Source organism: Delphinapterus leucas, chromosome 7 (assembly GCF_059928025.1).
Source record: "Delphinapterus leucas isolate spDelLeu-1000000601 "Yukka" chromosome 7, BTC_Dleu_Yukka2, whole genome shotgun sequence".
NCBI lineage: Eukaryota > Metazoa > Chordata > Mammalia > Artiodactyla > Monodontidae > Delphinapterus > Delphinapterus leucas.
This window is the reverse complement of record NC_143135.1, coordinates 6094757-6119917: the sequence shown is the minus strand read 5'-3', so window position 1 is coordinate 6119917 and position 25161 is coordinate 6094757. Positions and strand designations below refer to the sequence as shown.

The 25161-nt window shown below is 43.6% G+C and overlaps 1 protein-coding gene across 4 annotated transcripts; it reads left to right on the top strand.

The window, feature by feature from the left end:
• The first annotated feature begins 42 nt into the window (after positions 1 to 42).
• LOC111183699 (RNA-binding protein 4) lies at positions 43 to 7707 on the top strand. 4 transcript variants are annotated; one of them, XR_016393751.1, is made up of 5 exons: positions 43 to 239; positions 1338 to 1761; positions 4910 to 5597; positions 5957 to 6021; positions 7292 to 7707. XR_016393751.1 is itself a non-coding variant. In XM_022591353.2 (4 exons), the coding sequence occupies exons 2-3, from the start codon at positions 1350 to 1352 to the stop codon at positions 5587 to 5589; spliced, it is 1092 nt and encodes a 363-aa protein (XP_022447061.1). In that variant the 5' UTR covers positions 43 to 239; positions 1338 to 1349; the 3' UTR covers positions 5590 to 5597; positions 7292 to 7707. The 4 variants fall into 4 exon arrangements, 2 of the variants coding, with proteins under 2 accessions (XP_022447061.1, XP_089770607.1); XR_016393750.1 differs by having other exon boundaries at positions 5791 to 6021; XM_022591353.2 differs by lacking the exon at positions 5957 to 6021.
• Positions 7708 to 25161: the final 17454 nt, after the last annotated feature.

Genomic DNA, 25161 nt, shown 5'->3' with positions numbered 1-25161 from the left:
ACTCTTTGGGGTTACTGACGTTTCCACCTCTTCCAGGCCTCAGGTAATTGGCGTTCGTGGTAACCAATCAGGAAGAGGATCTACGGGAACGCCTGCCTTTTATTTTATTGAATGGCCAATCCGGTGGTAGGTTCACCTCCCCCTCTCTACCCAGAGTCACTGCTGCAGCCGCCGCCATTTTAGCGTTTTGTCAGAAGCGTCCGCGCCGCGAGGAAGAGCCCCTGCTGCTTTTCGTGCGGGTGAGAGACTCCGAGCCCCTTCACTGTCTTTTTTTTGCCCTGTTAAATCTCACGACTTGGGCTTTAGGGGTATCCTAGGGTAGTCCTGGCCTCCGCATCCGTCACTGAGAGCCGACCTCGGTGCTCGGCGTTGCGCGGTAAGCCTCAAGCAGCCCTTCCCCCACGACCTCCGCCGAGAATACCTTGCTTTTTCCCCACCTTGCCCTCTATCCGACTTTGCTCGGCTTACTGCCTCGAGGCTTTTACCGAGATAACCGCTTTTCCGTTAGACTTAGGAATTACAACCCCGTGTCGAGAATTTTTGAAGCCCCGAGACACTGTCGTCTGGCCGTTGAGGCTCAAGGCCCCTTCTCTGGCCATGCATTTCTCCAATTCTCCAGGAGCTCGTAGGACGGCACCCCGAGAGAGGCGTTCCCCGCTCCAGCACTTCCTGTACTCTCCGAACGCTTCGCTATCCAGCTTAAGTCACGGGTTCACTGCTTCCAAAGGAAACCCTAAAACGTAGCTATTATAAGGTCCTTTTTTCAGGAAATGGCTAATTCGGTTACGAGAGGAAGAGCCAGTTCATAATTTCAGTCAGTCCAGCCAGCCAAGTAGTTAGACCTTTGTTTTTTGTTTGTTTTTGGCGGCGGAGCCGCCGCGTGGCTTGCGGGATATTAGTTCCCCGACCAGGGATTGAACCCGGGCCCTCAGCAGTGAAAGCGTGGAGTCCTAACCGGACCTCCAGGGAATTTGCTGTCTATTTAGTAGGTAGAAAGCCCAGTACCCCCAGGGCTGCATTTATGCCCCGCTTTCATTTGCGTTTCCGTTTGAAACTATTCAGCTCTTACCAAACCCTTTGTCTGTGTCTGCTAAGGATCTGTGTCACAGATGCTTTCTCCTTTCTGTAGGTTCTATAGCTGGAATTGTAGCGGGCCTCCTTATTCCCACTTCCCTTTGATTATTATCTGGGGGTGTGCGTGTGAGTGTGGGGCGTCTGAGAGGGGGGAAAACTGGAAATATTTGCCAGACCCAAAGGAGATGGCAGTATTGATTTTTTTTTTTTAACTGACATGGGCCTGAGGTCTTTTGTTAGAAATTTCATTTTTTCTCGCCCAGGCTGTGTCCGAGATGGTGAAGCTGTTCATTGGAAACCTGCCCCGGGAGGCCACAGAGCAGGAGATCCGCTCACTCTTCGAGCAGTATGGGAAGGTGCTGGAGTGTGACATCATTAAGAACTACGGCTTTGTGCACATAGAGGACAAGACAGCGGCCGAGGATGCCATACGCAACCTGCACCACTACAAGCTGCACGGGGTGAACATCAACGTGGAAGCCAGCAAGAATAAGAGCAAAACATCCACGAAGTTGCATGTAGGCAACATCAGTCCTACTTGTACCAACAAGGAGCTTCGGGCCAAGTTTGAGGAGTATGGTCCGGTCATTGAATGTGACATCGTGAAAGATTATGCCTTTGTACACATGGAGCGGGCAGAGGATGCAGTGGAGGCCATCAGGGGCCTTGACAACACAGAGTTTCAAGGTGAACCACCCTCTTTGGGAAGAGGGCTGAACACAAGGTTTTGTGTAGAAAATAGGCTGGATAGGAGGGGTCTGGGATAGAGATAGAGATACAGCTGTTGGTTGGCTGATTGTGAGGATTAAGTGTGGGTGATGGGCTTAAATGGAGAATGCATGGGATTTAGAGGCTTTACCTTAGGCAAATCAAGTTTGGGAGAAGAACCACTTGGCATTAGTTTGGAACCCCTAGGCTTTTTTGCCTATTAGTGCAGAAATCCCTTCCTCTGAAGATTTATTCAGTTGTTTTGTCTTTTTTGCGGGGTGGGGGGGGGTAGTAGAGCACCTAACAGTGTTTCACTCTGAAATTTATTGCCTCAGCACCCCATGTGTTATTTTGTATGTGGAAGGACCTGGCAAAAGCTGGCTTAAGCCACATGTTTAGGAGCAAAATATCTGTGAAGCTCCCCCACCTCATCCCAATTCATGGCTTCTCAGTAAATATAATTTGTCGTTAAACAAGTCTTGAGAGAACTAGTGTCTTTAAATTGTTATAGCTCTTACTGCTTTTCTGTTACGCTTGCACCAAGAGGTTCGGTTTGGAGGACGAGGACACTCTAGAACTGAAGGCTAATTTCAGGAGTTTCTGAGGAGAAGGTATTGGGATTTGGGGGGCGATAATGGCAAAGCCGTTTCACTGGTTTGAGGAGTGAGCTGTAACATCCTTGGTGAGTAGAGCACTTAGATGGGTGTTAACCTTGGAGCCTTGACCAGATAATAGTGTGCCTGGAAGGCAGCATGAGTGATGCTGTGGATAGACATTTTGTTTTCTTGGTTTAAGGTCTAAGCTCCTGTGGCAAGGGTGGCAGTTGTGAAGGGGGTGGTAACCATGGTGAGTTGCTAACTCTACTCTTCGTCCACCCACTTTGGGTTCCCAGTGTCAAAGCCAGAAAAGAGCCTTTCCTCTTCAGTGTAACTACTTCTAAATTATGGAGTATTCCCGCAACTCCTTGTTAACATTTTTAATCTATATTCCAACTTTTTTCAGCCCGAACAAGGTAGTAGCTGCTGCTTCTCCTGAGCACTCCTCTTGTTAAGAGTCATTTCGGCTATCTTTGATGTTTACTTAAATTGGACCTTCTTAGACCTGGAAGTCTGATCATCATTTCTCCCAAGTTAATGGTGCCCTGTGTTATGGGTATTGCTGTGCATTATTAAAGAAAAATGTCACAGGTCTCTCAGGTCTGGTTTTCCATTTTTAATTGGTAAGTTGAGAATTATTTTGTGTCAACAACTTAATTGGGAGCAAAGGCTGCTCTGGTGGAGGGTTTATGATACCTAATTTTTGGATACTCTTCTACACTTTAACCAAGTCATAGAAGAGGTGGTGGTGTCTCCTTGTAACAGTTAACACATGTAAGGGAAGGGTATTGTGAACTGATACAGGACACATCATACTTAGAGCATAACTCTTGGTATCTGAAGTCTAGGCTCTCTGAGGTTTAGTTGTTTTTGCTCTGTTTTCCTTACTGTTAGTCATTCTCTTTAGCATTGTCTAGTACAGTTCTATATGTATATAGAGTAGCAGTATTTATTATGATGGTCTTTTTCCCTTTCAGTTTCTCAGTGGTGGGGATATTCTTTTTATTGTTTGCCCATTTAAGGAACATCCATTTTAGATATTTTTAAAGACTTAGCTGCTTTTTCTGACTTTGGAATTTTTTCTGGCAAATCTTCAGGTCAGGACATTTATTAATGACCTTTATGTCTTGAAAGGACATGGTTGGTTCCTCCGTTGCCCTTATTTTCTCTGGTTTTGTTAGGTGCCAAAGTGGCCATTTGGACAAATAACGAGGGACACAGGTTAGCACTTAAAGCACTTAAGTACTTAATTGTACATCTTAGCTTTTCACTGGCAGCCTACACTTATCAGATAAAATGTTTAAACCGGGACTTTTTTTTTTGATATTTTGGTCGTTCCCTTTTCCCTTTTTTAGTCTTCTAGAACCTAACTTTAATTTTGTAGGTGAAATTGTATATTTACCATTTTCTATAACGTTAGTTGAGTAGATGACCTATCTGTTAACTCCCCTGGTTCTAAGCATTCACTTCTTCGCCATCTGCATGCTTGGGTGCATGATAGCCATTTGTTTTGGAAAGGTTTTGCTGGAGTTTTGCTTACATTAAAATGGTAGATCATGTTAGGTGGAAATTGCTCCTGTGAAAAGGTTTAAAATTTAAACTTCTTCATTTCCAGAATACAAATTGTAATTTTCAGCAAAAACTAGTATCAAGTGCATGTTCTTAGGATCTTAGATCTCTAAAGGAGGAAAAGTACTTTAATCTTGCGCTAACATGAACAGTGTGATACACTAACATTATTGGTCATTCTCCACTTTTTTCATCCCCTCTTTTCTTCCACATTTTTCATAATACTCTTTCTGAAAATTCAGGCATCTTGTGAACTGCCTGACCTGTTTTGTTTGATCCCCTGTTATAAGGGGTCACTAAATATTGTAAAGGATCCCTGTTAGAATGAATATCAGAACTAACAATTTAAAGGACCCAGTTTAGGGGGAAGGCAGTCCTTCAACTCGTATTTCACCCCTCTTCCCCCATTCATGAGTGTTTTTCCCAAAAGTCTTGAAACTTGCCTACCGCACTCAGCCACGGATCAAGTCTGGATTACTGTCAATGGTAACTTTAGAGTCCTACTCTATTCTCTTTGATTTTGGGGCGGTATGGGGGACTGGCCTTTGCATTCTCCTGCTTACTGAATTCAGGAGTCTTAATAGTGAAGATTGGAGGTGTCAGAATGTTGTGGAGCACTATTATTGTGGTTTCTTTTGACATTGGGCCACCGTTCAGAGTAGTTTTTGTCCACAGTTACTTGGCAAAGGATGAAATGCCTATTTTTGAGCGAGAGTAGTTTCTTTCTTAAGCGTTAAACTGGTGTTAGAGCTGAAACATTTCTTCATTTAATTGATCTTTGCCTGAAATCAGGTCATTATACTGAATTTATACTGGACCTTTTAAAAAAAAATCTTAAAAATGGCAATGAATCCTGCATTAGAGTTGTCTAGGTAAAGCCATTGCTATGACCAGTGTCTGGGGTAGGGGCTGGGGCTATGACTAAGAGTGATAGCAACCCTTCTTGCGTCTGTTTCTTCAAGGCAAACGAATGCACGTGCAGTTGTCCACCAGCCGGCTTAGGACTGCGCCCGGGATGGGAGACCAGAGCGGCTGCTATCGGTGCGGGAAAGAGGGGCACTGGTCCAAAGAGTGTCCGGTAGATCGTTCGGGCCGAGTGGCAGACTTTACCGAGCAATATAATGAGCAATATGGAGCAGTGCGTACACCTTACGCCATGAGCTATGGGGATTCATTGTATTACAACAACGCGTACGGAGCGCTCGATGCCTACTACAAGCGCTGCCGTGCTGCCCGGTCCTATGAGGCAGTGGCTGCTGCAGCTGCCTCTGCGTATAATTACGCAGAGCAGACCCTGTCCCAGCTGCCACAAGTCCAGAATACAGCCATGGCCAGTCACCTCACCTCCACCTCTCTCGATCCCTACGATAGACACCTGTTGCCGACTTCAGGAGCTGCTGCTGCTACAGCTGCTGCTGCTGCAGCAGCCGCTGCTGCTGTTACTGCAGCTTCCACTTCATATTACGGGCGCGATCGGAGCCCCCTGCGTCGCGGCCCAGTCCCCACTGTTGGAGAGGGCTACGGTTACGGGCATGAGAGTGAGTTGTCCCAAGCTTCGGCGGCCGCGCGGAATTCCCTGTACGACATGGCCCGGTATGAGCGGGAGCAGTATGCGGATCGGGCGCGGTATTCAGCCTTTTAAAGCTTGAGGTGAGAGCGGTGGGGTGTCCCTTGTTCTGGTTTTGCCATCCCTCCTGCAGCCTAAAGGCTCCAGTTAGGCTGCCCTGCTTGCTTGCTTTTGCAGGGTTAGGGTAAGGTTGCTAATGGTTCAGAGGATAGGGAGAAGTCCTAACTACTTTGTGAAATATATAAACATCCTTATCCCTCATGGCTGTTTTTCCAGGGCTCCTAGTCCTGGGAGTCAATCTGATTCCATTTGTGCCTGGAAAAGCAAACAGTGGTGTGATGAATCTTGGGTCACACCTGTGTGCTGTAATTGAACCAAACCTGGAAACCAGACATTCAGACCCAGGTGTGCCGTTTCTCAGAGCCTTCGTTGAAATTCCTAGGTGTGTGACATTACTAAGGTCTGCAAGGTTCCTGTTCTGCTTCATGCTGTGTGAAAGGTCTGATGGTAAGTTGGGGCAGAGAGGAGTAGAAAAAGATATCTTTCAACTTATAAAGTTGATTTCAGCAAGGAGTCTGGGGCATAGACTCAAATTCAACTTCTCTGCTCAGTTCACATTCATTCCCTGAGCTGAATAGAATGCCTACCCCATTGCTTTATCTTTGAATCTGTCCTGTAAGAGCCCATTTACTTTGTTCAGTTTTGTTTTTAAACTGTCCCCACAGTATTAGATTTGACATTCTCTCCACTTCTTTAAGGTATATAATAACGTAAATATGTATGCACCCTGTTAATTCTACTCTTCTTCAGTAATATTGAAATCCAAGGTTGGGAGCTTTGCCTTAAGCACATCACTCCCTTCATCTTCCCACCAGCTATGAGCATTTAACATTCTTGAACCACCAGCTCTACCTTGAGTCCTCTGGCTTTTTCCTATACGTTTTGAGCCTCATGATCCATTTGGCTCTACTTGAGTGTATTCTCTTCTGATGCTTGCCAGCTTTGGGCTCTAGGTGTTTGAGACTACTGTTGTATTAAAGGGTGTTTCACAACACCCTTTGTCTTGAGTAGCTCCCATTGTGTCCCAGACATTACCATTGATCTGTAATCCTGTAGTAACAGGGTGGGTGATACTGTCATCTTTTCCATTAGGGCAGAAGGTATGTGACTTGCCCAGGGTTATTGGATAGGAGATCACTGATAGGGCTGGAGAAGAAACTTGAGTGACCTGATGTGTAGCTTACACATGCCCTCCAGTACGTTCTTTTATTTTCTTTTATTTTCTTCCCTAGGCAGAGTTGGATGCCCTCAGGTGTTACAGCTTGTTCAGTTAATGCCACTTTTTCCTAGACCTTAAACGGTTTTTAACTTGTAACTCCAAGATTCAAACATACTTTTTACTGTGGAGAGCTAAGAGCTAATTGGAACCTTTCCCTTTTTCCTGCTCTCCAGTGACAGTTTGTAAATGTGGAATTGCCTTCTCTGAGGAATGCTAATGTGCTAACATCAAGAGAAATGCAATGTCTGTCTACTCTCATGAAAGAAAATTTGCTATTTCGTTTAGAGAAAGGCTAGTCTGGGATTGCTTGACCCTTCCCAGTTACTGTCTGGCCTTCAAGCTCTTTTCACTTTTAGAGATTATTATACTATGGATGGATACAAGTAAACTTAAAAGGAGTGTCAAGTTACCGTACTTTGTAAAGATGTTCTTTGAAGTGTAAGTGGGAAAGCCCTTGTGAGCTTTGCTGTAAAGCCCCTGTATTGTGCTCTCTTTCAGGTGGGATGTGTGTGGGCTGAAATTCCGAGCTGCGGTTGTGCATGAGAATACACCCTTCGTGGTACCCCATCTCCGGGACGTTCTCAGCTCTGTGCATTCAGTCCCCCAGGAACCGTGGACCTTAATTTACCTTGTTAAGTTCAGACCACCTCTTCTTTCCTCTCTCCTGCCCATTTCCGTGTTCTTTCTGTCCTTCAATACTTCTGTAGCTTCCCATCATGTTCTGTTCTCCCAGCAGGTCTCATTGTGTGCAGAAACTGGTGGGGGTTGTGCTGTATCCCCACTTCCTGCTTCCAGTGGGTGTTGTGAGAGTGTCACTGCTCCTGAGTCTTTTTGACCCAAAGGCTTATGGCAGGTAGACACATAGCGTTGGATCACTTTTTTCTTTCCGGTGAAATAAATGGTTTTTCAACTTAGGGAATGTGTGCTTTGAGAGAGTTCTTACTTGGGCTTATGTCTGGGTTCTTTATTTGTCTCTGGAAGAGAAGGGGAGGGTATAAAGTTTGACATTCAGTTCTGGGTGAACATCACTGCAGTTGTTTTCCTTAATGTAGATAGGATTTATAGGTGCCAAAGGTAAAAGAGGGCTTGTATAGAAGAACCCAGGTAGGCAGGCTTATTCCATTAAAGACTTTCTGTCTCTCATACACTTTTGTTATAAAACCATCAACTTACTAGGAGTTTTGAGATGTGGGACTTTTCCCTGCTTGAGAAACAATTGTCACCCACCCCTTACTACTAACATTCCAACCACCCAATCAGTACATCTAGTTTGACTTACTTTCCAAGGAAGAGGTCTAGAATAAGGAAGGGTTTGAGGGAACAGGAGGTCAGCTTTCACTTCATGCCATATGGAAAATTAAGTTGTGGCTCCAACAGCATTCTGCTATTTTCCTAGGCCAGTAAGCAACACCTTTTGATGCCTTTCACCATCTATTTGTACAGTTCTGCCAAAATCCAAAGAATTCCTCAGTGGCCCCACTAGTACCTCATTTCCTTTAGAATGATAGGCATAGAAGAAGGACCCAGAAGTGAGCTTTAGATTATTTAACAAGGATGGGGGGTGAGTACAAGGAAGAGCCACTGCTTCTTAGTTCCATGCTTTTATCAAAACAGACTGTCTTGCAGATGTTTTTTGTCTGTACTTTCTTGCTCCAGTTTTAATATATATAGTGGGGTTCTGTCTGGTTAGGGCATTTCCCAGCATCATTCAACAAATACTCAGCACCTACTGTATGCCGGGCCTTATGCTTTTAGGAAAGGTGGGTTGTGGTAATGGGAGATAAGAAAAAGCAGCTGGTTTTTAGTTGGGTGGTCTCTCAGATTTTCCTACTTAATGTTTCTAATTCATAGATGGCTGAGATGGGGATAACAGTACAACTTGTAATTTATTGGATATTTGTTCTCTGAAACCCTGTGAGAAGTGTTTTATGTGTTAATCTCCCAGCCACCATTTTACTGAATATGGAAGTTGTCTTTGGTGAGAGGTCAAGTGGTAAAGACAACAGTTCTGGGAAAACTGTTGGTGGAGTTGGGATTAGGGGTGGGAAGAGTTATTGGCTCCTACAGATAAGAAGTGATCAACAAAGAAGATTATGACTAATATCTAGGCTAGGTCCTTGTATTTGTCTTTATCTTCCCTGGCTGGCTTGGTTTGCTGCCACTGCCACTTAGAGGGTTTTCCTGCTTTGGTTCCTTTTTTCCGCCAGAGATGGACCCATTACTGATCAGCGCTGATGAACATGCCCCTTGGTCCGATGGGTGGGGTTGGCAAGTTTCAAAAGATGGGCACTAGCAGCGTTCACTGATTCAACAAATAAAAATTTTCAGTGATACTCTGCAAGGTACTGTTTTAGGTCTAGATCTGGAGCTTATATTCTAAGAGAGGGAGACTACATACTGTCAAGTAGAGCATTTAGATGGGAATGGTCAGTGAAGGTGGTGACGTGTCACAGTGGATTAAATATGGGAGTAATATATTTTTGCATGATAAAGCATTCTTTCTCCCTCTGAGAGCATCATCTCCCTGTAACACAACCTGAGTTTTTCATGACTGCCAGAATCTGGGCTGGTTTAATGCTGTATTCCTACTATAGTGGTGTTTTTTTTGTCTTTTTTTTTTTTAATTACTGTTGAAAGGAAAAACACTGTTAAGAACAGTGGAAAAGTAGTTCTAAAACTTTAAAAAGGTGTTTTGAAATGATTGAATTCGCTATTTCAACATTACATTTTGTGAAATTATTTTTGTGTGAATTTCCAATCCAATGTATCTCGAGTTGAGGCCACATAGTCTGCCCTGTGTCATTGACAAAGTTATACTGCTAACGCTTAGCCTCAGGAGTTGTACAGTAGTTTTTTAAGAGTGATGCTTTAATACACTAGCTTTCTGTAGCCTTCCACTTTTTTTTTTTGGCTGTGCTGCGTGTCTTGTGGGATCTTAGTTCCGCCCCAGGGGATTGAACCCGGGCCCTCAGCAGTGAAAGCACTGAGTCCTAACTACCAGACAGCCAGGGAATTCCCATGTAGCCTTCCACTTTTCTTTTCGTTCCGTTGAGTAAACTGTGGTTGGCATCCACCTGAGAGCTTGCTTTGCACATTGTGAAGTACTCACTGGTTACCTACTACGTGTAAATACCATGTGGAGAATAAAGATGATTAGGTGCCTGTCCTTACTTTGCCTACACAGGCAGCTTTCTGCATAGGCAATTTGGGTGTGCAAATAACTGGTATATATGTTAGGTGGAGATAGGAATGGTTACACCATTCTGTTGTGATGGCGTCTGGCCAAGCCCGATTCTGGATGAATCAGAGGACTTAGGAGGGCAGTTTTCAGGATGATACTGATTTGGTGTTAGATTAACTTTCACTTAAAAGTCATCCACACACCCTCAAAATTGGGGTTGACTTGGAATGCTAAATTAAACCAGGCTTCTTATCCCAGAGCTACATCAGCAATAAGCTAGACTCTAGGGGGATGGAGTAGTGAGAGGTAGACTTTGCATTGTGGTATTAAATGCTGGTGCAAATTACTGAGGTAGAGTTTACTTAGTACTGGAATTCTCCATGTGGTCTCATGCGGAGGCAAACGGAATTCCCAGAAATGATGGCAATGGGAAGTCTCAGGACTGCTTTTCTGCTTTGGCTTGGAGAACAGTACTCTAGGTTGCAGCAAGGGAAAGTTGAGTTCTAGAATGGAATGACTCCAAGACTGATTTTGAAACTTAGCTTGAGTATCTTGAGGAAATTTTGGTTCATTTGAAGAGTTAGCTCAATTGCTGATAAGAAAATAGAAAATAAATGAAAAAATGTAAATGCTAATTCCAGAGTAAACAAAAACTCATAAAATATAATTAGGAGCTCTACCGAGTCATAATCATGGCAGCATGATTTATATATTTAATAAAATAATTTTCATCTAACTAAATTGGGAGAATAGGGAAGTGTGGATGGGTAAGTAATGGGGTGTGTAAGAGCAAAATCCAAAGTTTCATAATAGAAATCAATAGATAGGGACTCCTGGCGTCCAACGCGAGGGCCCTGGGTTCGATCCATGGTCAGGGAACTAGATCCTGCACGACACAACTGAAAAAAAAAAAAAAAAAATCCCGCATGCCACAACGAAGATCCCGTACACAGCAGTGAAGATTCTACGTGCCTTAACTGAGACCTGGCGCAGCCAAATATTACCAAAAAAAAATTAATAGATAATTTCTTGAAGTGGTAGATGGAGAACAGTGACCATCTTACTCAGACACAAAGGTAAGGAACGCTGAAAAGAGCTAAGATCTGTTGCTTCTGGGGAGGATGGGGCAAGAGACGTGAAAGCCTTGTTATATTTGCTAAATCATGTGCGTGGATAATTTTTCTTTTTTTGCGGTACGTGGGCCTCTCACTGTTGTGGCATCTCCCGTTGTGGAGCACAGGCTCCGGACGCGCAGGCTCAGCGGCCATGGCTCACGGGCCCAGCCACTCTGCGGCATGTGGGATCTTCCCGGACCGGGGCACGAACCCGTGTCCCCTGCATCGGCAGGCGGACTCAACCACTGCGCCACCAGGCAAGCTCGTTCGTGGATAATTTTGATAAAAATAAGTTTTATGCTAACGGCTTTTTTCCGACTTAAGCCTGAGATGATGGCTTAACTTAGGAAACCTTCCAACTTCTCACCAAATGCAAATTTTCTGACATGAGTAGGGCCTAGTAGTATTCACTGGCAGGTAAATAACACCCCTGAGATACAGGATAGGGGTGGTGCTAGCAGTTTGTCAAGGAGATAAGACACCAAAGAAGGAAGGGGCTTAGCTAATGATAAGTAAATCTTAAAGTTGAATTGAGTGTGTTACTACTGCTCATGTTTTCTCTAACTTGTCAAGGCCAATAGGGAAACTGAGTACTATGCTCTTAGTCCACTGGGGCTGGTTCTTTGAAGGGCTAAGCCTGCTGGTTCAGTAGAGTACCTCTACTGAACATGCTGAATTGTTTGTACTCAGTTAAACTACGAGATGGGACCTCTCTCATTTTCACTATGTAGGGAATATTGAAACCAGATTGAGTTTGGAGTTTCCTTAGCACCTGGGGTCCCCAACCCCCAGGCCGTGGATCGGTACTCGTCTGCTTATGAACTGGTCCGCACAGCAGGAGGTGAGTGGCAGGCGAGGGAGTGAGCGAAGCTTCATCTGCGGCTCCCCATCACTCGCATTACCAACTGAATACCCCGCCCCCGTTCGCGGAAAAATTGTCTTCCATGAAACCACCCCCTGGTGCCAAAAAGGTTGGGGACCAATGGTATAGACCATCCAACCTGATCTGTTCCATCTAGCCTATTGCAAGGGGAAGGAGGATCGTTTTTACACACTAGCTTGAGCTGGACTAGGACATTCTGATTTTATTTATAGACTTGAAATGGTTTGAAGAGCAGACTTTCGTAGTAAATGATGAAAAGTTTTCCCTGGAGAGCCAGAGAAGCAGGGAACTAAGATGCCCAAAAAGGTTTCCTGTAGAATTTCAGCATGGCACATCTTGTAAAATTCAGGATGCCCAGCAAAGATAGGGAACCAGATTTTGAATATTTACCTCAATTTAAAAAATTATGGAATGAAATTAATGAGGTTATAGGATATATATATATATATTTCCCCCACATTTTTTAATATCAGAAATTTGAATGTATCTTAATATCCATAGTTTAATTGGCAGTGTTTTGATTTTAGTGGTACATAAAATAACGATGCATCTTAAAATCAATGATGACCTTAAAATCAGTGGCATTTGGATTAGATGAAATATAGTTACTTTGCATGAGTGCAAGTGTATCTGTAAGTTATATTCCTAGAGATGGAATGGCATTTTACATTTTGCTACATGTCAGATTGTTCTCAGCATTTATTCCAGTTTTTCAAATGTTTCTTTAAACCCTCATCAGTGCATTTGTTCATCTTTCCCAACCCGATGGGTTAAATGGTATCTTATTATAGTTACACTTAGTGTCTATTTTTATAATGAATGAGGTTGATCATCTCTATATTTTTAAGAGCCATTTGCATTTTTTGTCTTTTCACATCCTTAGTCCTTACCTTTTTTAAAAAATTGGGTCTTCATGTTAACTAACTTGTGGAAGCAATGTATATGTTTAGGAAATTAGCTCTTTGTGGTAAGAGTTGCTAGTGTTTTTCCCAATTTGTCATTTTATTCATGATGTTTTTGCCATGTAAGAAAATAAAATGTATGGTAGTTGAATTTCCAGCCTTTATTCTTAGGACTTCAGGATTTGCATCATATTTGGGATTTCTGCACTTGAAGTTCAACATAAGAAAATTCTTACTTTTTTCCTGATACTTTAATGGTTTCATTTTTTAACTAAAAATTTAATCTATTTGGAATTTATTTGATATAAAGTATGAGGTAGATACCTGACTTTGCTTTCTAGGTGGCCACTCAGCTGGGGACCAAATTGAAAGAAATCTCAATTTAATTGCAGTAGAACTAAAGGAATGAAAATAGTGTTAGAACATCATATTTCCTCTTCTGATTATAAGAAGCAAGAAATTTTAGCACTTTTCATGGAAGACTGGAATGAACGCGATACAGATGCGTCCTACCTACTCTAACAAAACCTGCTTATCCAGAGGGAACCACTGCCTTAGACCCTTTAAATCACAGTCTGTAGGGGTTGGCCTTGGGGGAAAAGTCAACCCTGGTTGTAAATCTGTGCCTAGAGTGCTCTGAATAATGTATTTAGGCTTTACTTTATAGAGTATAAATTGGATTTGTTGTGGTTTGGCATGCCTGTCCTCCTGGGATTCAATCTGTAGGAGTCAACGTACAGAACCTACCAAACAACCAATAGTGCTCCCCAATCCAATTGTGACAATGCCCAGGACTTCTCTAATAGTATTGAACCTACAGGGACCCAATGTGCCTCTATTTGTCAAGATGGATGAGAATGACATTTCTCTCCTCACCTATTCCTTCTCTGTCTTACACTGTTTCCATCTCTGGTGGACAGCATGCAGAACAATTGGGGTTAGATACATAAATTTTAATCCCTTTTGAAAATTTTTTTCTTTGTCAAGTTATCCCCCCTTGGCAATCCAAAACAAAGCTTATTTGAGGGTTGCTTTTTTTTTTTAATATTTATTTATTTGGCTGCTCCAAATAAATTGTGGCACACGTGGGATCTTCATTGCAGCATGCAGGATCTTCTAGTTGTGGCAGGCAGGCTCTTAGTTGTGGCATGGATGTGGGATCTAGTTCCCTATCGAACCTGGCCCCCTGCATTGGGAGTGTGGAGTCTTAATTGCTGGACCACCAGGGGAGTCCTTTTTTTGAGGTTTTTAGAACCACCTCATATTTGGTGAAGGAGCTCTTCTACTTGATTGGCGATAAATCTGTTCCAGTTTCATATAGGTGCATTGCCATATTTGGCCTGTTCTTATGTTTGCTATTTTGGAGTTTACTTATGTCCCATGGCCTTTTTCTTGAATTAGGCTTTAAGGCTATAGGTAGCCTTTTACAATATGTAAGTTATCTGGCTGGAAGACATACCTTAGACTTATAAAATTATGGGCCATTATGTTGGCCTAAGTGGAGATCTTATCCCCCAGATGTCCTACTGGGTGGAAGACTTTACCCAACTGGTTTTCTGCAGTGGTTGTGTAGGTCAAGCTATAGCTTATTAGCAGATATCTTACTCTCTTGGTGCCCAAAGCCATGGGTTTTTTGTTTTTATTTTCCCCTCTTGGTGTCCTGTTCGGCTACATTCTTGTGCTGCAACAAGAACAGCCTTTAAAATTTTTTTTAACACCCACCTCCCTGCAGTTTCACTAAAGTATTTGACTGACTTGGAGTGTATAGACCAGCATTCTTACTGTTTGGTCCAATTTTTCATCAGAGATTAATTTCTTATGTAGTTACTATAACTTTGGATTTAGAAAGAGTCATGTTAGAACCATACTGATTTGCTTTACCAAAGTGAAGAATGAAATAATAAACAGTACCTGGGCATCCTCCAAAGTCAGTCATAAATTAACTTAGTCATTAAACAATTTCTTTAAACAAATTTCCTTTAGGTTTTGGTGTTGAATGTCTCTTTCTTTTTAATAAATTCATTTTATTTTTGGCTGTGTTGGGCCTTTGTTGCTGCACATGGGCTTTCTCTAGTTGTGGAGAGCGGGGGCTACTCTTCGTTGCGGTGCGCGGGCTTCTCATTGAGGTGGCTTCTCTTGTTTCGGAGCACGGGCTCTAGGCGCGTGGGCTTCAGTAGTTGTGGCCTGTGGGCTCTAGAGCGCAGGCTCAGTAGTTGTGGCGCACGGGCTTGGTTGCTCCGCGGCATGTGGGATCTTCCTGGTCCAGGGCTCGAACCCGTGTCCCCTGCACTGACAGGCGGATTCTTAACCACTGCACCACCAGGGAAGCCCTTGAATGTCTTTTAAGATAGCAAATGGATAAGAAACCTGGTTGGCAGTGTTTTCCCCCTTCATCAAGGGGGAATGGGTAAATCATCTCAGTGGTGCACCATTCTTAGACACCAGTTGATATAGAAGTGTGTCTTGTTTTTTTGGTTTGGAGACAATCCTTCAAAAATGCCATCCTCTTAGTCTTTTGAAATTTATTTCTTATCTTCAACTCAGCCATCTTCTGTCATTCCAGATTGCTTTCTTTAATATTCTAATCCTTTTGATCCCATTGGAACTCCCAGCTCATTGATTTTACTTTTCATTGTCCCTCACCCTCTAATATTATCACCTCCTTATCCAACTTGAAAACCATAGCCAATCACTTTCATTCCTTTGCTACCCCATCATTTTTCTTGCAAGCCCAAAGCCTACCCAGTCCCCAGCTTTATCATACTTGGCAAAACCACAACCCAGATTAAATGCAGTTCATCTATTCATTTGTCTGACTGATGAGCCTGAAGGTTGCTGGAGAAAAACAATCTCAGTGACTGCTCTCACTTTAAATAAATTATTACAAACGTTATATCTTGTGTAGACCCATAATTCTGTTAGGCAGATTAGAGAATAGGTCCTTGGTCCATTTGCCCTCCCATTCACTTCCTCTCCTCTCATGCTTATTTACCTAATGAATGATGTGTTTCGCACCTTGCAGAAGAAACTGAAGCAATCAGAAAAGAATTAACATTCTCAGCACACTTATTCACCTTCCAGCATCCCAATTAACTGTGCATTTATCTAAGGCTAGTTGCTCTACTTATGCATTAGGGCCCTTCTTCTTGTTCCTGTAGTTCTTTTCCTCTCATATCATCCATTTTTCCTTTTTATTAAATCAGTCTTGTTAGCATTACAGACATTCTGTCATTCCCATTTTACAAACGTCTTGACTCTGTTTCCCCTGCCAATTATCACTTTATTTCTTCCTTTTGTACAAAACTCAGAAGTATTTTATATGGTTTCTTTCTCTAATGATTGCTTTCCATTTTCTCTTAAACCCTCTTTAATCAGGCTTTTACCTCTGCCATTCCACAGGAATGTTGCTAGTGATTGCATGCTAAATCGTGAAATGATTTTTTTTAAACGTAAAAAAGGTCAGGGCTTATTTCTTTTTCATGCCACATGTCTATTATGGTTGACATGCTGGTGGTTTCTCCTCTTTGTTAGTCTTATCACCCAAACTAATGGAAGCTCCACCATCTGAAACTTCCATTCCAACCCAAGACAGACAGTGAACATAGTAAATAAGTAAACTGTGTGTTAGGAAATAAGAGCTTTGTATTAAAAAGGGTAGAGTTGCGTAAGGAGGACTGGGAGAGCTAGAGCAACGTATGTGGGTGTAGATTACTGAGAAACTGTGATTTAAATAGACTTGAATGAGGTGGAAGTTGGCCATACAGCGCTCTAGAGAGAACAGCTTGAGCAAGGGCCTGGAGGTGGGATTGTAGCTGGCCAGTTCTCAAAGTAAGGAGGCCAGAGGCAAGAGTGGAATGATGGGGGAGGGTGGGGTAGGTAGAAGAGGTCAGGTAGTTAAATGATCATCTGGGGCACTTCTGGTCTTTACTCTGAATAAAATAGTCTTGCATTGTTTTTAAGCAGAGGAATATCATGATGTGATGCACTCTGGCTGAAAATGATGGTTATACCCACATTCAGTCCGTTAGGAAATCTTACTGGCTCTACTTCTTAGAATCTTCCTGTTAATACTCTAGTCAGAGCCACCAGCATTTCTCACCTGGATTTCCTAAATTCTTTGCTAATTAATGTCCCTGCTTCTACATTGTTTACAACCAGAGTGATCCTTTTAAAACGGAAATCAGATAACATCACAAAACGCTCAAACCCCCTCTCCCCCCAGGGGCTTTTCATTTCAGTCAGAGTAAGAGTCGGATGCCAAGGTCTGTAAAGCCCTACATGATCTGCCCCCTCCTCTTAGCTGACTTTGTCCTCCTCTCCTTTGCTCACCTGGCTTCAGCCATACTGTACGCCGGACTTTTTATACATCTTATTCAATGCCAGGGCCCTTCCTCCCTTAGTATTTGCACCAGCTAGTCCTCTAGATATTCCTTAAGGGCCTGGTTTTTTTGTTTTAAAAACAGATTTGGGTTTTCAAGATGGAAAGGAAGCTGATAAGTTTTCAGGACTGTTAACAATTAGGCTAGGGCCCCTCTATTATCACCAGTTTCCTTGGCTTTACCCACCATGTAGATTCCAGTTCCAGACTTTCTCCTCTATGCTCAAGCAAGCTGTATGTCTACGTACGAGGCCATAGAAGCTTGATACTGAATCTATACCCATGGTTTCCTCTAATTTGGATAACCCCCAATCTCTCCAAATAGTTATATGGAGTTTCTCTTTGGAGACAGTGGTCCTTGGTAAATGCTACCATTTGTCAAGAGGAAGGGATCAGATGAGGAGAGGAAAACTGATTATATAAGAAGTGACAGTTGGGGAGGACCTCTTGCTGCTGCTGTTACCGACATTGGTTGAGTGTTTTCATGTACTAGAAACTGGACCTCTGCAGTTTTCACATGAAATCACCTCACCCCTTCCTTTCAATTCCCTAGGGCCTACAGTCCTAGAAAAATTGAACCAGAGAATTGAACCTTTTAATTCCCCATGCATACTACCTAAGGCAGATGGTAAGGCTGGTGTTCCCAGCGTTCTCCTGGGCCCTCTTCTCTCTACACTCTCTCTCTGTCTAGGTCAGTGGTTCTCAACCACTGGTGATTTCCCCTCTTCACTCTTCACCCTTTGCCTAGGACATTTGACAATGTCTGAAGTCCTTTTTAACTGTCAAAGTTGGGAGGATGCTACTGGCATCTAATGGGTGAAGGCCAGGGATGCTGCTAAACAGCCTATGATGCACAGGATAGCCTCCTCTCCCACACAGAGAACTACCCAGCCCCAAATATCAGTAGTGCCAAGGTTGAAACCCTGTTCTAAGGGATTTCATTAGCCGCCTTGGCTTTGTGTACCATCTAAAGTTGTGCTGTCCAGTATAAGAGCCACAGGCACATATGGTGCTGTGAGTATATAATACCCATGGGATTTCGAAAGCTTCATATGAAAAAGAATGTAAAAATACTCATTTTTTAATGATCATATGTTGAAATAATATTTTGGATATATTAGGTGAAATACAATACATTATTAAAAATAATACAATTTCACCTGTTTCTTTTTACTTTTAAAAATGTCGCTATTAGTAGTTTTCAGTGATTACCCATGTGGCTTTTGCAGTTCACTTTATATTTCTGTTGCATAATGCTGATCTAGATGCTGAAGACTCAAATTTACATCTCTTGTCCCAAATCTCTTCTCTGTGCTCAAAGTTCAGGGATCCAAAGACCTACTTGAGCATTCTCCTTGGTTGTCAACAGAATATCTCAAACTTGATGTGTGTGAAATGGAACTCCTGAGTCACCCCACTCCAAAATAATTTCCCCTCCAACCTTCCCTGTTTCTTTAAATGGTGTTACCGTCCATGTAGCCGCTCCAGCCAGATTCCTGGTAGTCATCCTTGATTCTTCCCTCATTTCTTATCCCCCTTGTCTGTCCCTTAGCATATTTTATATCAAACGTTGTCACTTCTGTCCATGTCTTTGCCACACCACAGTGGAGACCATACAGTCCCACCAGGACTATTGCAGTGGCATTCTGACCTCTCTTTTTCTCCTTCCTTTTTTTCCTCTGGTCATCTTTCAATTTAATCTCCATTCAGTAGCCGAGATGATGTTGTTAGATATAAATTAGATTGTCACTCCATAACTCCAGCTTCCTATTGTGTTTAAAATGCCAGTCCTTAGGCCTTGAAATATCTGGCCTCTACCCCGAACTCCAGTGTCATCGCAGGCCCCCCACCCGCCTTTCTCTAACCACACTGGCCCTCCTTTCAGATCCTATTCACCAAAAACTTTCTTGCCTCAGGACCTTCTTTCTACCTGGAAGGACTTTCCCCTTGACCACTTTAAGATTAATTTCTTACCTTCAGGTCTTAGCTTCAGGATCAAGCATCAGAGCGCCCTCCTTGACAGCCTCTAAGAGATGCCCCCTTATTCTTCCCTACCATTTTGCCCAGTTTTTGTATTTTGTGGTACTTATCTCAGTTTCTTTGCTTACTCATTTAGTGAATATTTTCCTCACAGAATTGTAAGGGGGACAGGAAACTACCCCAGTGCCTGGCAACAGTGCCTGACATGTAACAGGCTTTTAATAATAAATCTGTATATATGTAAGCTATCATTAGAATGATGTGCTCCTCCTGGGAACATACTACGCTCTGCCCTTGCACTCATCCATTCATTGCCCTAGCAGTTACCAGTCATTCAAGAAACTGAGTGCCAGCATAGGACCAGACCCGGGGGTAGGACTGGAGGATTCCTGGATGGCCCTTGTTAGGGTTGGTGTTGTGCCCCATCCCGTAAGTCAGCAGTCAAGAAAGACAGAGGTGGCGGAACTGATAACCTAGGAGGGCCCTTCAGCTTTGAGATTTGGTGATCCCTAAGGGCAGAGCTTGAGTGGGTTTGTGTCTAGGTCCCACAGCTGGGAAAGAAAGGAGGGGGAGCTGGAATCTTTGAAGACTGAAGAGGGAGTGATGACAGCTCTCCTCCCTCTAGCTCCCTACATGGATAGGGTGGAACCCTCTCTTTTGCTTGCACACATCACAGTTCATCTGTGATAATAATGGCCAATTGAGTGCTTTGCATTTACTCCGAACAACTCTAAGAGGAAGTTTACGATGAGGAAACGGGCTCTGAAAGGTTAAATTGCATGTTTAAGACTACAGAAAGGGCTTGGATTTAAGTTCTGGCTTAATTTAAGTCCAGCTCCGGAGCCTGAATTTCAGCCATTAGTCTAGTGAGTGTCCTGAGACATGTGGCAGTGCGAGCTCCACTCCCAGTCGCACTCAGGGTTCTGACTTCCCTGCAGGGTCCGGACCTCCGAGCTTCCTCCAGCCAGACCTGCGCCAGCCCATCTTGAGCTTGGCTTACCTTGTCTGGTTCAGTGCAGTGTGGTTCCGGGTGCGGGGGGTGGGGGTGGGGGTGGGCGTGTGGCAGCAGTGGCATGGTCTCTGGAGTGTTGGCCACTTACTCAACTTAGGTGGTCTTGGCCCAAATACCTCTTTGTGTCCCTATGGAGAGGCCAGGTATGATTGACAAACACAGCCACTGAAGCGTACTGGCCATGCCCCAACGTGGAGGGAATATAATGGTACTTAGGGTGGGGGGTGCCTTTTCCCCAACCACTCATTTTCCTAATTCTCATAGCCACTGTCCTGCCTCTGAGATAAGAGCCAAGGGTGGGCCAGGGCCACTATCACTGGAAGTCTAGTTCACCTTGCCAAATGCAGAGGCTTACCCTGCCCCCAAGTAGGGTAGATAGAGTCTAGCCTTAGGACTGCTGGGTGCCTTTGCCAACTGTTCATCTCCATTTCAGTAGCTTCTGTCTTTGGCTTTCTGCTGTGGTGAATAGGCAGTAGGAATCGGGGGTCTTTTTTCCTCACCACTGTGTGTTTGTGGGGAGGGTGGCCAAATTATTTAATCTTTCTAAACTTCAGTTGCTTTAATTACCAGGGGAGCCAAAGGATGCTACCTCATTGGGTTCTTGTGGATTAGTAGAGATAATGGGTGTCATTAAATCTGTAGGGCTGTTGTGCAGTTTAAATTTGGCCTGGATCCTCAGAGGGCCTGCAAACCTAAGACACTGCTGACTGAAATCATCTTGCCAGACCTTTCCCTCTTCCTTTGTGGGTTCCTGGGACTGAACAGTCATTTCTTGCACTTCGGTTCTCCTTGGCAATAGAGCACAGCCCTGATCTTAAGAAAGCCTTGAGGTGGATTCCTCTGACAAAGCTGACAGCTCTTCCTAGGAATGTATTTTTATTTCCTCCTTTCTCCTCCCAGGTATGCCAGAGACACTTCATCTCAGGCCCAGATTTGTGAGCCAAATTCTGACAAGCCATGAGGCCAATCTTAGGCACGTTGCTTCCCTTTCCTGGGCTACCTTGCAGCCAGCAAACCCTTTCCTGCCCTGTGGACAAGCTCTGTGCAGTGCATTGAGTGCCCTGAGGGCGTCTTATCTCTCTGTGCCACACTGTCTAACTTCATCGTGTGGCCAGAGATTGGAGGAAAGGGGAGATTGGAGTCCGCCACAGGCCTAAGAGGCAGGGTTTGGGCTGCAGTGGTCTCAGCGTTTGCCAGGCTGGAGTGTTTGCCAGACTGTCCTGCCAGTGATACGGGCTCCAAGTCCATCCATGTTGCTGCAAACAGTAGCTGTTTGTTTCCCCCCACCGCCCTAAGGAAGGTGTTGAGTAACAGCCAGGAGTTCAGAGACACCACCTGGGGGAATCTGGATGCTTTTCTCCCAGCTGCAGTGTTTGAGTCAGTCTGCGGTTTCTTTTGCCTTGTACCTGAAGTACCTCAGAGTGCTGCTGCTGTGGCTGGGCCTTGCTTGAGTGGTGCCCAGAACCCCACCTCCAATAGCTGACGGCTCAAGAAGAAATTCATGGAGATGGAAGGCCTCAGGTATTATTCTAGCTTTTTCTTTTCTCCAAACTGGGCCAGCGATGTCCTCTCGGCCTTCATCCCTCACAAACATTTCACCCTGTTTGTGGACTACTGATAAGTATTCTCATTTCAAAGGAGAGAAATATTAAAAAAAGAGTTTTAATCTTAAGGCACCAAGAATAAGCTATAGAGTTTTGGTAGGATTGCATAAATAATTGTCCTCTGAACTCTCACAATACTTTTACATTTTTTCTTTTTTTATATATAAATTTATTTATTTTATTTTTGGCTGTGTTGGGTCTTCGTTGCTGCGCGTGGGTTTTCTCTAGTTGTGGCGAGCAGGGGCTACTCTTCGTTGCGGTGTGCGGGCTTCTCATTGCAGTGGCTTCTCTTGTTGCAGAGCACGGGCTCTAGGTGTGTGGGCTTCAGTAGTTGTGGCCTGTGGGCTCTGGAGCACAGGCTCAGTAGTTGTGGCGCACGGGCTTAGTTGCTCCGCGGCATGTGGGATCTTCCTGGTCCAGGGCTCGAACCTGTGTCCCCTGCATTGACAGGTGGATTCTTAACCACTGCACCACCAGGGAAGTCCTACATTTCTTATAGCAGTTACTGTTTTGGTCATACTTTCTCATCTCTTAAGATCTCTGAGATCTATCTCATCTCCCTCGCCCTTCAGCATTCAGTGGTGCCTAGTGTAAAACCCTTAGGTAGGGCCTGGCCCGCAACAGGTGCTCAGAAATGTTAGAGTGGGAGAGGCACAACCCATCCCTGTAAAGGCTTGATCAGTCAGCCTCAGGATTTAAACGCTGCCCCCTTGAATCACATTTCCTTATGAATGGTTGTTTTCCTGTCTTTGAGGTATTTTTTCTTCCTTTAAAACAAAACATCAACTCTATCGGCTTCATGATTAGGGGAGAGACCTCTGTTATATATCAGGCAAATCTCACTATTCACTTCTTTTAAAAAGTATTTTAAAAATTGAATTCTTTAAATTCAGTAGTGCTTTACAATTTTCAAAAGTTTCACACGATTTCATATAATCCTGTAACACTTCCCCCCCACGCCCACCCCTGTACTGCCCCTCTCCTTTCCCTCTCCCCACTGGTAACCACAAGTTGGTTTCTATCACTAAGTCGGCTTCCTTTTATTTTATTCACTAGTTGTACTTTTTAGATTCCACATGTAAGTGGTATCATACAGTATTTGTCTTATTTCACTTAGCATAATGCCCTCCAAGTCCATCCATGTTGCTGCAAATGGCAAAATTTCATTTTTTATGGCTGAGTGGAATTCTATTATATATATTTATATACCACATCTTCCTTTATCCATTCATCTGTTGATGGACGTTTAGGTTGTTTCCATACCTTGGCAATTGTAAATAATGCTGCTATGAACATTGGAGTGTAATGCTATTCACTTTTGTTCTGTCCAATCACAATGATCTTTCAGGAAAAATGAATCTGATCCTGTTACCTTCAAACTTAAAACCCTTTAATAGCTTGCATTTAAGTCTTTGTTTATTTATTTATTTATGGCTGTGTTGGATCTTCATTGCTGTGCGCGGGCTTTCTCTAGTTGCAGCAAGCAGGGGCTACTGTTCATTGCCGTGCACGGGCTTCTCACCGTGGTGGCCTCTCTTGTCAAGGAGCACGGGCTCTAGGCACGCGGGCTTCAGTAGTTGTGGCACACAGGCTCAGTTGTGGCTCGTGGGCTCTAGAGCGCAGGATCAGTAGTTGTGGCGCACGGGCTTAGTTGCTCCGCGGCATGTGGGATCTTCCCGGACCAGGGCTGGAACCCGTGTCCCCTGCACTGGCGGTGGATTCTTAACCACTGCGCCACCAGGGAAGTCCCCCAGTTAGTCTTAAAGATGAAATTCCTTAACACAGCCCACAAGTCTCTCGTGAACTGTGCTGGAACTTACCTCTTCAAATTTCTGCTACACAGATTTCTCCTGCCACAGAGCTCCCTTTCTGGTGCCTAATGGGCACCACACTCTTCCTTGATCAGGATCCTTCACATATGTTGTTTCAACCTGGAATAGCAACTGCCCCCCCCCCACCTGTCCCCCAAAGTCAGCCACTATTTACATGTTTTCAAGGCACCCTGTACTTGTCCCTCTGTTGTGCTTATGACAGACGTGGTCAAAGTTTGCTTCTCAACTAGGAATCACATGTCTCATTCATCACCCAAATCTTGGCCCAGAAGCAATTCAATCACTGATGAATGAATTCCAGAGCTTTTAGTGTGAGAGGCCTAGTGGGACTCTAAAATGGTCTATAATGAGCAACTTGGTCTTGGTGAATAAAAGGAATTTTGTACCCACAACATGCAATTTCTAAACTGAGGTTTAGAAATAAACCTATTTGTTCCTATTCAACAGTCCTCTTACATTGGCTGAAAACTAACCCCTTTCCCAGTGTCATCTGTTTTGGGTAGAGTGAAAGGATTTTCTAAGGGAGAAATATTTTATATGATTCTTCAAGGCTTTTCTCCTCCTAAGAAACTTACAGTATTTTACCATTTATTATTTTCTAAATTAATTTATTTTTTTGGCCACACCACACAGCATTCGGGATCTTAGTTCCCCGACCAGGGATCAAACTCGTGCCCCCCTGCAGTGGAAGTGCGGAATCTTAAACAGCTGTACCAGCGGAAGTCTCTACTTTACCATTTAAACTGTGCTGTGCAATACAGTAACCGCTAGCCACATGTGGCTAATTATAATTAAAATAAAAACTTCAGTTTCTCAGCTTCACTAGGCACATTTCAAGTACTTAACAGGCACATGTAGCTAGTAGCTACAAATTGGACAGCACAGATATAGAACACTTCCAACACTGCCAAAAGTTTTACTGGACAGTGACGTAAAACTGTTTTGCAGAATCCAATTTTTTTTCTAGCTTGTCCTGCCAGTGATATGGAAATCAAGATATGTTAAATTTCTATGTTAACTTAGCACAGAGGAGGACCAGAGATTTTGGAGAGGCTAGCAAAAGCTGTACATGCTGTATTTCTTTGCTCTGCCCGATGCCTTGCAGATCAATCACAAGGAAATCCCAGTATCTCTGCCTTCTTTTTTGTAAAACAAGGACAACCCCACCTCCTTGGGGAATACTGGAGCTAACATGGATATTGTATATACATCATCACTAGTTGGAGTGTGTGCATAGAGAGATTAACCTCTCCAGACTGTTGTATCCTACCCCCAAAAATCAAGGAAAAGTTTTGCTTCACCTATGTCAAAAGTATTTTAAGAAGTACAAAATATGTGGGGAAAGTGCTGTATAATTGTTAGATAAAGGTTCACAGAATTTATATCACCATGTGATACAGGATATAATAAAGCTTAAGTGGGGTTGAGTCCATCATTAAACTTGTTTTATGAGGATCTAAGCAATGATAAGAAAATAGCAT